The sequence below is a fragment of the Nicotiana sylvestris genome, chromosome 2, assembly GCF_000393655.2.
Source record: "Nicotiana sylvestris chromosome 2, ASM39365v2, whole genome shotgun sequence".
In the NCBI taxonomy this organism is placed as follows: domain Eukaryota; kingdom Viridiplantae; phylum Streptophyta; class Magnoliopsida; order Solanales; family Solanaceae; genus Nicotiana; species Nicotiana sylvestris.
Genome location: NC_091058.1, coordinates 176,320,139 through 176,332,873, shown reverse-complemented (window position 1 = coordinate 176,332,873; position 12,735 = coordinate 176,320,139). Strand labels below are relative to the sequence as shown.

Below are 12,735 nucleotides of genomic sequence, written 5' to 3'. Positions count from 1 at the left end.
AACCTTCAGCAATTTTGAGAACTAGACTTTTTTCCTTCTTTGGTGCATCCATTTTCATGGTTTGCCTTCTCAGTTCATAGGTAGTAAGGTTTCCAATTAGTTCATCCAGCTTGAGGGTAGCAATGTTCTTTGATTCCTGAATAGCAGTGATTTTTCTTTCCCAAGAGACTAGCAGAACCCTTGTCAAAATCTTCTCAACTTTGTCTTCTTCAAGAATAATCCTTCCAAGAGACTTAATTTCATTTGTCAGTGTGGTGAACCTTGTATACATCTCTTGGATGGTTTCTCCTTCCTTCATGGTGAAATTCTCATATTGAGAATACAACAGTGTTCCTCTGGACCTCTTCACCTGAGATGTTCCTTCATGAGCCACTTGCAAAGTGTCCCAGATTTCCCTAGCAGTGGTACAACTTTGAATTCTACTATACTCATCTGGACCTAGTCCACACACAAGCCATTTCTTGGCCTTGGCATTCTTCTCCTACTTCTTCAGGTCTTCAGCAGTGCAGTCAGCTCTTGTCTTTTCATATCCACTCCTTCATCATTCTTCTTAGTAGTTGCTAGAGGACCATCAATGACTATGTCCCAGAGTTCATAGTCTTCTCTTATGATGTGATCCCTCATCCTGTTCTTCCACCACGAATAGTACTGACCATTGAAAAGTGGAGGCCTAGCAGTAGATTGCCCTTCCCAATTACCAGGTGGTGCACTCATGTTGATCTTTTCCTAAGGTGTTAGCCTCTTCAAGGATAACCCGCTCTGATACCAATTGATATTTTAAACGTCAATACCACACAAGGGGGAGGGTGATTTGTGTGGTACCAAATCTTCGCTCTAGAAGAACCTGGTTCTTCTGGGTGTTCTAACTACTACTGTTTGCGGAATAAAGAGTACATAAAATAAAGAACACATAGATTTTTACGTGGAAAACACCTGGCTCAAAAGGTGAAAAAACCATGACCTACTACTCAGTGTAATTTTCCCAAACTTCCACTAAAATCATTGAGCCAAAACAGCATTTACAAAAATACTTTATAAACCTAAGGATTAACTCTAATCTCGTTGTGGCACACAACCTCAACTATTGCAACAACTTCAAGTTAGCTTATAACTTGAACACTCAAAGTACCTAATACAATTGCTTCTATAAAAGCTAAAAGGTACAACTTTAAACCAACTACTACAATTGAACTAGAATAAGAAAAAACACAATGGAACTGGTTCTTCTATCTCGTTTAAGTAGCTTCAGGAGTGCACACTCAAATCTCACACAAATTGCTTGCAAAATCGCCTTGCTCTTTTGCTTTCAATTTTGTTTAACTTCTGCTTTTGTGCAATACCTGTAAAAGAGAACAATTAATGTCATTTAATAGGTTAGAAATCGGAGTTTGATTGGGACTCAATTTCTGATCTTCTATCGTAGTTGAGTCCTTAAAGATATCAAACTCTAACACTCTCTTTATCCGGATTGTGTTCTCTTCATATAAGGAGACATTCTCCCCTTATCCAATATGCAACCTTTTCGATCAGATCAGGAGATATTGTTGCTTGATCAGTAGGACTTACCTCCTTCACGTGCATCTCACATATGTAGGTTGGTCATGACAGTGCTTCACAAGATGGACCTGATCCATGATTGAGTTCATTTGTCATTCTTCAAAACTTCACCTGTTCTTGGGCCAACACTATGTCTAGCATGTGTAAGAAATACAAAGGGATTAGAATGATCATTGAGCTTAGTTACTGATGATAAAGTGATCACAGAAAAGCTATAAAATCATGCATATTTATGTGTAATGAGGGTAGTGCCGTTACACGGGACTCTAAAATTTAGAGTACATGTCAAAGACTTAGTTTGCGATAATACTATAAGTGTTTTCAGGAAGTGCTTAAGAAGATAACCAAGTGTGGGAAGTATAACTCATGATTGAGGTAGATAAGAGAACTCTGGTGAAAGAAGTTTGTTGCTTAGCCTAACTAGGAGTTCAATTTGCGTACTCCAAAGATAGTAGAGTTGTTGTCAAGAATATGACTTGTTCCTCCTTAGTAGCAGAAGTGATGGAGAAATAGTTTGATGATACCTATTTTTTGTAGTTGAAAGAGGGGATTCACAAGCATAAGATGATGGCTTTTAAACAAGGCGGAGATGATAATACTTTGAGGTACCACGATAGATTGTGTGTTCCAACCATATGTGGACTTAATGAGGGAGGAAGATCTTAGAATCCCATTCCAGGTATTTTATCCACCCAAGTTCCCCAAAGATGTATCACGATCTCAAGGAGACTTACTGGTAGAATGAAACACACAAAATGAGAGAGAGAGAGAGAGAAAACGTCACAAACTTTGTGTCCAAGTGTCCGAAGTATCAGTAAATGAAAGTCAAGCAACAGAAAGCCCCGTGTTTTACCATAGTTTACACATATTTGAGTGGAGATGGTAAATATGGAATTTATAACAGGATCATCTTGTTCATCTTGAAAGTTTCATTTGATTGGGTGATTGTAAATCGACTTACAAAGTCAGCACATTTCTTGCCAGTAAAGACTACAGATTCAACAGAAGATTATACCAAGTTATACATTCAAGAAATCGTCTGATTGTATAGGACTCCGTGGTCCGTCATTTCGGATTGTGGTGCTCAGTTTACAATGAACTTTTAGAAGTCATTTTAGAAAGGATTAGGAACAAGTTTTCCATCCTTAGAATGATGGACAAGCCGAGCGCATTATTCAAACACTTGAGGATATCCTTGATTTTTAAAGGCAATTGGGATGATCATATATCTCTCATTGAGTTTTCTAATAATAACACCTACCATTCTAGTATCAAGATGGCACCGTGCGAGACTCTGTATGGGCTAATGTGTAGATCGCCAATTGGTCGGTTCAAAGTTGATGAAGCAGAGTTGTTGGGACCAAATTTGGTCTATCAGACAATGGAGAAAGTTAAGTTGATTCAAAAGCATTTGAAGACAGCTTAGAGCCACCAAAAGTCCTATTCGAGCGTGACCTAGAGTTTCAAGTTGATGATTGGGTGTTCCTGAAGTTTTCACCTATAAAAGACGTTATGAGATTTGGGAAGAAGGGGAAGCATAGTCCCTGCTATATTAGGCCATATAGAATCTTGAGAAGTATCGGTCAATTAGTTTATGAGTTAGTGTTGACACCAAAATTAGCGGTGGTACAACCAGTATTTCACATGTTATGTTATAATATTCAAGTTTTCAGTACTCAGATACTCATGTCAGTTCAGTACTCAGATACTCATGTCAGTTCAATACTCAGCTACTCATGTTAGTCCAATACTTAGATATTCATGCCAGCTTAGTACTCTGATATTGATGTTAGTTCAATACTCGAATATTCTTGCCAATTTAATATTCATATATCCATGTTAGTTCAATATTCACGTATCCATGCCAGACCAATATTCAGTCAATGTAGTAGTAATTCAGTTAAGTATCTCAATGGTTCAGTAATTATATATTCATTCAATTTAGTATGCAAGTGTTAATGAAAGTTCATGTTTCCACCAGACCCGTTTAAGGTCCTAAGTTACCATAAGTTACAGTCAGGGCAATCATTCAAGGACGAATGTTCTCAAAGGGGAGATAATGTAACACCCTGTACATTCAAACTAGGTATGGATATATTAAATGAGTATTAATTTAATATTTTAGACATATGAAGTCCTAGCGGGATGAATATGAGTGAAAATAGTTGTTTTAGAATTAAGATGGAGAGTGAGGTGCATAAGATTCGACAAAATCGACTAAGTTTACGAAAGATCTGTCTTTCAATAGGATTTGGTGAACTTGTATATAGAATTAAGGAAACCTCAAAACAATAAATTGTAGGCCTTTGAAATAGCTTTGCAACGATATATTGTGGAACCCAAACAAATCTCTACGCAAAAGGTTTTGTGTGTTTTACAGAACTGTGCGCAATATGCGCGTCCGTACGCGGCCACACACTTTTAGGAGTGTTATTGCCATTTTGCACGGTCAGGCCTTCAGATGAATGGGGGGGGGGCACTTGGGGGGTTAATTTAAAGCCCTACTTCGTCCTCCACACCCAAAACACAAAAACTTGCTCAAGAAACGGGAGCTCTCAAAAACCTAACTCCTTAAGGATCTCTCCACCATCCAAGGTATGTTCTAATGGTGATTCTAAGCTAATTTCAATTTCCCAACATCTTATTAACATGGGTAAACACTCCATATCATTAGATATTCGATTGGAACATCATTGTTAAGAGAAGGAACCCTAGAACTCGAATTCAAGGGGATTGAACTTCAAAAAGGTAATGTTTTCAGCACTACTAGAAATCTGGTAAATAGCGACCAAAAAAACCGACCAGCTTTGGTCGGTTATGGCCAATTACCGACCAAAATGCGGCCAAATACGCTTGGATAGTATGTTGGTGGTCTTTTCAATATAACGACCAAAGTTGATCGAAAATTACCGACCAACGTTGGCCGGTCAATTAAATTCAAAAAAGCAATATTGCAAAAAAACCGACCAAAGTTGGTTGGTATTTTCCGTCTAAAGTTGATCGGTATTTTAATTATGTAGTCAAAAGATTAACCATCTGGGAATCGAACCGGGGTGCGTACTGTGGTAGGATACTATTTTACCACTAGACCATTGGTGCATTTTGTTTTAAGATTGTATTTTTATTTATTTATACTCTTTAATTGTATTTTTGCATGAAAATAACCGACCAAAGTTGGTCGGTTTCATTAAAAAATAAAATTACCGACCAAAGTTGATCGGTTTTTTAAAATGGCTGGCCGAATTTACCGACCAAAGTTGGTCGGTTTTTTTAATATTAATTTTTATTTATTTTAACTGCAAAAACCGACCAAAGTTGGTTGGTTTCTTGAAAAATAATTTTCGCGGGACTCAAAAATAGTTTCCCGAGGCCCGAGGCCGCAGTTTGTGCACATATATATTGGGCCTGAGGCCGCAGTTTAATATTCAAATAAACAGGTTGTTCATCATTCCAAAGAGGGAGTATTTTCAGACAGTTAGTGTTTTCAGTACTTCACTAGAGGCTTCATAGACTAGAGTAACAGGTAGACAGAGTCGCAGGCTTTTTATATTAAGCTATGTTGGCTACAAATATGTTTCAAAATTGTATTAGTATTTCCGCACTTTGATTTATATCATCCAGACTTTCAGTATATAAGCATGTGTTAGTTTATCTTCCGCATTCAGTATATTATGATAACAAAAGTTGATTCAGTTTGCCAGTTGGTTCGCCCGGCCGCATGTAGTAAGGCACCGGGTGCCGTGTTACGTCCAGGCCCAAGTTCGGGGCATGACAAAGCTGTCTCAACAGTTCTCCCAAAATCTGAGTGTTATAATTAGTCACAAGCATCTAAATAGAGTACAAGATATCACTTAATACAAAGTTTTCTGGAAATAACAAAAGTACAACGACATATATAAGGAGTAGGGACTCACCACGAAGTCTCCTAAAAGCACTCCTACTCTGCTGGATGAATACCTTCAAAAACAGTTTCAAAATCTATATAAAATATGCAGAAGCGTAGTACGAGTATAAAGCAAGGTACTCAATAAGTATCAAGTATAGCCTCAAAGAGATAATGGCGAGAGGTTAAAAGTCGGATATACTATTAGCTCAATTATCATAAGAGGCATAATCAACATACGGAAAAAAATCATGAGATTATCAATCAAGTTTACCGGTAGAAGCACGGTAAAGCTAGTATGTAAACATACTTTCCAAATAAAAGATAACACACAACATCAAATACTTCAAATCTTTTACAATCATGATACGAGTCAAATAAAAATCAGGTGAAATAAGAGTCACAACATGAGTCTAAGCTACCAATGCATGCTCACGATCTCATATCAATTCTCACATCACATCTCCATATACCCAATATTGAGAGAGTGTCCAAATCAATACCAATCAACGTAACTTACACTTTCAGGGCTCAAAGTAACATAGGTAATCACCTGATTTCAGAGGGTTGATACCAATTAACAATCCAACATATAGGGAAGATATGCAAATAAATCAGGTAAATAGCCGGGGAATATTTTAAATAAAGAAGAAATGCAATAATCAAATATAAATCTGTTGTGATGCACAACCCGGTCCAAATAGAAATCACATCACGACTCTCAGCCCCACATCATAATCTCAGTAACCAAACCACACCAGTAACCAGCTCTCCCATAGCTCACATCAACCTCACGAACACAAATATATAATTTCTACCCAATTTTATAATCATTTTCATGGTCTAATATCATTTTTATCAAAAATCCAGGTTTTTCAACAAACTCCTAAAATTGCCACATTTTACATGTTAAAATCTACCCATAATCTATGTATTTAACTTACATCGTATAGAAATTACTTACCTTTAATAGATAGGTGAAAACCCCTCTTTAAGAAGCTCCAAAATCGGCCTAGGGAAATGAAAATGAGAGAATATGGCCTAAGTCCCGTTTTAATAAAGATATTGCCCAAACATTTCCTTTTTCGCGATTGCGACAATAGCCTCGTGACCGCGAAGGCAAAGTGGCCAAGGCGTTGAAAAACTGTACATCGCAAACGCGATCCAAGGCTCACGAATGTGAAGGCTTTCCTAGCTTGTGACAAGATTGAAACACACACTTAAATATGCTCGCTAGTCGAATATAGTAAATTATAATATCGTACCCACAGAGATTGGAGTTAAACAGTTATTATTGTAGTTTGTAGCTAGATTGCTATTCAAGATGATCAACAATTGAGATTCATGTGATTTAAAACTAGAATTAACTAAGAGTCAAAACTATCGACTAATGAAAAATAACGCAAGTAGTAGGCAAAGGAAGATATCAATTGGGAGAAAATAGGATTGATAGGATAGATGCAAGGCAAATGTTTGGGATTTAACTCTAGATAATTCACTTCTAATATTCAAGTGAGTCGCTCGAATTCACTTGATTATTAGTTCAATTGTTTAGTAGAAACTCCTCTCTCGATTAAGTCTCAACCTCACAAGATAAACTAATTTTAAGCATGTGAAGATATGCAAGAATTCGTAGTGGATTGGTCTTTAGGAGAACCTCTCTCGGTTATTCTCTTAATTAGGTTCAATCAACAATTCAACTAGCCTCTTTCGATTACTAAGAAGAATTAAAGACTTCAACCAACAAAATATAAAGCAACAATATCACAAGTTATGCCTCTCTCGATTACATGAACTAGTGAATATAGAAGCAACGATTAGAACATCCCAAACGATTCAACACATAAATACTAAAGTTAATTATCCACAAACAAGTATCAATACATCAAATCCATCCAACCCTAAAGAAGAATTACTCCATGGATATGGAGAAATTCATCACAATTAAGTCTAAAGTAAAGAAAGACATAAAACAATTCAAACTCTTGTCTTGAGTTGGGATTGAATGATGGATTCCTTGTGCTCTTTCTTCTCTAACTTCTTCTTAGCCTACTTAGGTCTTAGATATGTCAAATGTCCTAAAAATAATATTTTTTCATGTATATATGCCAAGTAGGGTTGGGCTCAAACACATACACTTTATCCTATGCGAAAAAGGACACTTTTCCCGTGTAGGACGTGCGCGGCCACGCACCTGAAAGAGTGCCCGCACACTTGGCCGCGCATTTTTCACACTATTCTGCCCCATATGCGCGGTCAGTGAGCAGCCACGCCCTTGCCGCGCATTTTTCACCATGTTCTGTTGAGAATTTGGAAAACAATTAAAACATGAAAGTTGTAGCTCTTTGAATTAGCTTTCCAACAATATATTATGGAGTCCAAACGGAGTTCTGAGTGAAAATTTCTGTGTATTTTACTGACACTACACAATATGCCTGCTCGATTCTTCGTTCGTTCTTAACTATCATCCGTTGATCCCCGAACACGATCCCTGCTTAATTCCTTGGGCTTTTACTCAGACTTCAAAGCTTGAAATCACTTGAATTCATTTCATAACATCTACATAGCTCGAAATCACTCCTATAAGGCATAAAACACACATTTAGTGCAAAACACTAGCGATTAAGTTCAAACTCAACTAAAGTGCAGTAAATTGGAATGTAATAATCGATTAAAACATGAGATTATGGCCTACCATCAATACCCTACACTTAAACCATTGCTCTTCCTCGAGCAATCGAATCACAGTTTATATAGACACAACCTTATTAAACAACACTCAAGACTCATCACACCAAGAATATTTAAAATAGACCAAGCACAATAGTACAACATCCCTGCCTCAAGATTTGACTCACAAGTACCACACATCATTCACAACTTACTCACTTACCATAACATAGAGGTCAACGACATTACCTTTCCTTCATGAATCAAGTGCCCTCACACAACAAAAGAGAGTAGTTCCACACACAATAAACTTTAAGAACGATAAGGAACTTCAAATAGAAAGAATTCACTCACTTTCAGAAACGACATTCATGTGCCACAAAAGATACACATAGCTTGCCCGTAGTGTACTACTCTAATAAGTAACTAAGTGTTCCGATTTCAACCCCAACCATTTTAAACCCAAACCAATCGTCCCGCAAGTGTAAAACAGTAAAAACACATATGGAGAGTCTTAATTAGAAAAACGAGGGCCTACAAAATAAAACAACCGGTTAGGTCGTTACAAAATATAAATAAATATAGATATCATTATACAAACCCGCCGAAACAACGCCCTTTTCCCCTAAATATGTCTAGTTGTCTTCTTCCTTTTCTTGTTCTTATCTTCTGGAATTCCTTCTCTCATGGAAACTCAGACTCAATCTATGACTCGTTTGTCAATTGCCTAACAGCCAAATCAGTTCCCCAACAAGAAATCTCCAAAATCGTCTACTCCCCAAATAATCCCTCTTTTAACCCCATTTTACAAGCCTATATCCGAAACCGACGGTTTTTTAATTCCTCCACAACTTCCAAACCGGTTATCATCGTCACCCCTACAGAAGAATCCCATGTTTCCAGCGCTGTTCTTTGTACCAAAGAGACAAATTTACAGTTAAAAATCCGTAGCGGGGGACATGATTATGAGGGAATTTCGTACATCTCTAATGTCCCTTTTATAATGCTTGATATGTTCAATCTCAGGTCAATTTCCATAAATGTTAATGGTAATACTGCTTGGGTTCAAGCTGGTGCTACATTAGGGGAACTTTACTATAACATTTGGACAAAAAGTAACGTTCTTGGTTTTCCTGCGGGTGTTTGTCCTACTGTTGGTGTTGGTGGGCATCTTAGTGGTGGTGGTTATGGGAATATGCTGAGGAAATTTGGTCTAAGTGTAGATAATGTATTGGATGCTCGACTAGTGGATGTAAATGGTAGAATTTGGGACAGGAAAGCTATGGGTGAAGATCTTTTTTGGGCAATTAAAGGAGGTGGGGGTCCTAGTTTTGGTGTCATTTTAGCCTTTCAAATTCAACTCGTTCAAGTCCCACAAACTGTGACTTACTTCAGAGTTGAAAGGTTTTTAGACCAAAATGCTACTGATGCAGTTTTCCAGTGGCAAAATGTTGCTCACAAAATTGACAGTGATCTTTTCATAAGACTACTTTTGCAACCAATCACTGTAAAAAGAAAAGAGAAAGTGAAGGAGAAGAAGAACACTCAACAAAAGAAGACGATACGTGCAGCGTTCTTGGGGTTATTCCTTGGTGATTCTAGTAGATTAATGACACTTGTAAGCAAGGAATTCCCTGCTTTGCGATTACAAAAACAAGATTGTTATGAAATGAGCTGGATTGATTCAGTGCTGCGATGGGCAAGTTTCGACAACACAACAAAACCAATCGTCTTGTTAAACAGAACAGGGGATCTATCGAATCTCTTGAAAAGAAAATCGGATTACGTGCAAGAACCAATTCCCAGAGATGGGTTGGAATCAATTTTCCAAAAGATGATTTCTTTGGGCAAAGCAGGAATAGTTTTCAATCCTTATGGAGGGAGAATGGCTGAAATTCGCGAAGACGAAACGCCATTTCCACACAGAGCAGGGATTCTATTCAAGATTCAGTACTCAGTGAATTGGAAAGAAGAAGGAACAGCTGCAGAAAAAGAGCATCTTTCACAGATAAGAGATTTATACAGTTTTATGACCCCATTTGTTTCAAAGAACCCAAGACAAGCCTATTTGAATTACAGGGATCTTGATATTGGTACAAATGATCAAGGACCGCACAGCTTAGAAGAAGGAAGGGTATATGGGACCAAATATTTCAAGAACAATTTTGATAGGCTGGTGAAAGTGAAATCCAAGGTCGATCCTTCGAATTTCTTCAGAAATGAACAGAGTATTCCTACTCAAATTCAGGACATTGGTGCCTACGGGAAAGAAGACAGAGGAAGATGTTTGAGTCAATCTCTGGCTTTAGTTCTAGGTGAATGCTTGATCTGGATGAGCATCATATTATAGCTTTTTTTATAGATTGCTAGTCTAAGTTACTGTTTTTTTCTTGAACGAATCAATACTAATTTCTGAGGAAAGGCAAAAGTAAAATGAAAGTTCAGGACAAATTTGAAAAATTTTGCTTGGTTTGTAAAACCAAAAAAGAAAAAAAAAGAAAAGAATTCTCCTGGTTCTCCCAACTGGAGAAAGTGTTTTAGTCTAACACCTCAAACGTAGAGTTAAGCTTCAAATTACACTTTGTTGCATGTGTTAATTAAACCTTTGCAACCTACTTCTCCCATTTTCTCTTTCACCGATTCTTACTTTTATTTTCGATTTTAACCTTGTAAAATGGTGTTTCTGAAGGTTTGTCTTGTGTTTCGGTTTGGCTTAAATACTACAAATGGCCTTAAATTTTAACTTGCTTATGAGCTAATATACCACCGTATCTTAGTAACTTATCCTTAGCATGCATGTAGAAAATAAGAACGGAGATGATCAAATATGCAATTATCATCAAAGAGTTAATAGTGTACTTTATGATGATAATATATATGATGTGTATACAATCAAAATCAAGAAGTCCGATTTCGAAGCCTTGAATTGGGCTATGAGTCCGAATCCGGGCGACTCGAGGTAAAGGTCAGACCCGGTTGGGGAACACGCACCTCGAGGAAGCAGATCGAAGACCAGGCTTGACCTATATCGAGGGCAGTACATTCTCGAGGGCAATCGAGAAAGAGCGGGAATTTCTCAAGGACACGTGGGTCAGGGAATAAATTAAAGGATAAGATTTGTACGAAATGGTACAGGTCCGTACTAGGCTACTGTACACCTATACCAATAGAATTCCTTACTACAATTAGGAATGTACTATATTGGGGTTTTCTCCTCTTATATAAAGGGGACCCCAATCATTTTGTAAGGATCATCTCACATTATTCACTGCAATAGAATATTCTTCTTTGCTTTTCTTGCTTAACGTGCTCAACAAATGTTCTTCAGCTTTATTGTTTTTACTTTATTATTCATACTTCATTGCTCTTAGCTGACCTCGAGGCCCCCATGAAAGTCGAGCTCGAGGTCCTCATTGTTATAGCAACATTAGTTTGGTTCATCAATTCTTCTTATTTAAACTTAATATTACTTGTATATTCACTAGTATTAGAATAAATCACATATCTTTACAACCACAAATTACATTTAATTGTTACCGCCATTTTTCGAGGTAAACAGTTTGGCGCCCATCATGGGGCTAAAGATAATAGTGATTGTCTTACTGCTAATTTTCTGATAACACACATTATTCTTTATACTTTTTCTTGTCAAATATTCTTTGATTTCAGGCTTAAACATGTCTAACACACAAAATGCACCTGCTCATGACAGTGAAGGTCTAGGAGAAAACAACGGTATAGGGGTCAGTGTACCAGCCATAAACCCTGAGGGAGTGCCGAATGTGGAGCCAGTTGATATCAATTCGCGCAACACCCTAAACATGGACGCAGGCATAAACCCCGCAAGGAACGCATACAGGGAAGCCCGAGCAGGAGGCCAAGAAACGCGAGGGATGGAAGAAGGAGGAGTCAGCCTACAAGTGATATTCGAGTTGCTGCAAGCTCAGCAAGTCGCCATCGCTCAGCTTCAAAGTCAGAACAGAACTCAGCCGAACCAACAAACACTCGGCGTGCAGAATCAATGAGGCCCGATGAAAATGGCTCAGGGACTGACCCCGCTATTATGAAAATGCTCGAGGAGCTCGCCAAAAGAATAGAAAGTGGAGAAAAGAAGATCGAAGAAAATAACAGAAAGGTGTAAACATACAACTCAAGGGTCGACGAAATACCGGGAGCACCTCCGATTTTAAAAGGACTGGACTCGAAGAAGTTCATGCAAAAACCATTCCCCCAGAGTGCGGCCTCAAAGCCCATCCCGAAGAAGTTTCGGAAGCAAATATCCCAAAATACAATGGAACCATTGATCCCAACGAGCACGTTACCACATACACTTGTGGCATAAAAGGGAATGATTTGGAAGATGATGAGATTGAATCAGTTTTGCTAAAAATTTTTGGGGAAACTCTGTCTAAAGGTGCCATGATTTGGTACCATAACTTACCCCCGAACTCTATCGATTCGTTTGCCATGCTGGCAGACTCGTTTGTGAAGGCACATGCTGGTGCCATAAAAGTTGCAACAAGGAAATCTGACGTATTCCAGATAAAGCAAAGGGAGAACGAGATGTTGAGGGAGTTTGTATCCCATTTCCAATCAAAACCAATGGAGTTACTGCCAGTCTCCGA

At 38.0% G+C, this 12,735-nt stretch overlaps 1 protein-coding gene across 1 annotated transcript; it reads left to right on the top strand.

The window, feature by feature from the left end:
- The first annotated feature begins 8,719 nt into the window (after nt 1–8,719).
- On the top strand, nt 8,720–10,876 carry LOC104242059 (berberine bridge enzyme-like 21). The gene has a single exon (XM_009797036.2). It carries the CDS (start codon nt 8,742–8,744, stop codon nt 10,458–10,460), a length of 1,719 nt encoding a protein of 572 aa, XP_009795338.1. The 5' UTR covers nt 8,720–8,741; the 3' UTR covers nt 10,461–10,876.
- Nucleotides 10,877–12,735: the final 1,859 nt, after the last annotated feature.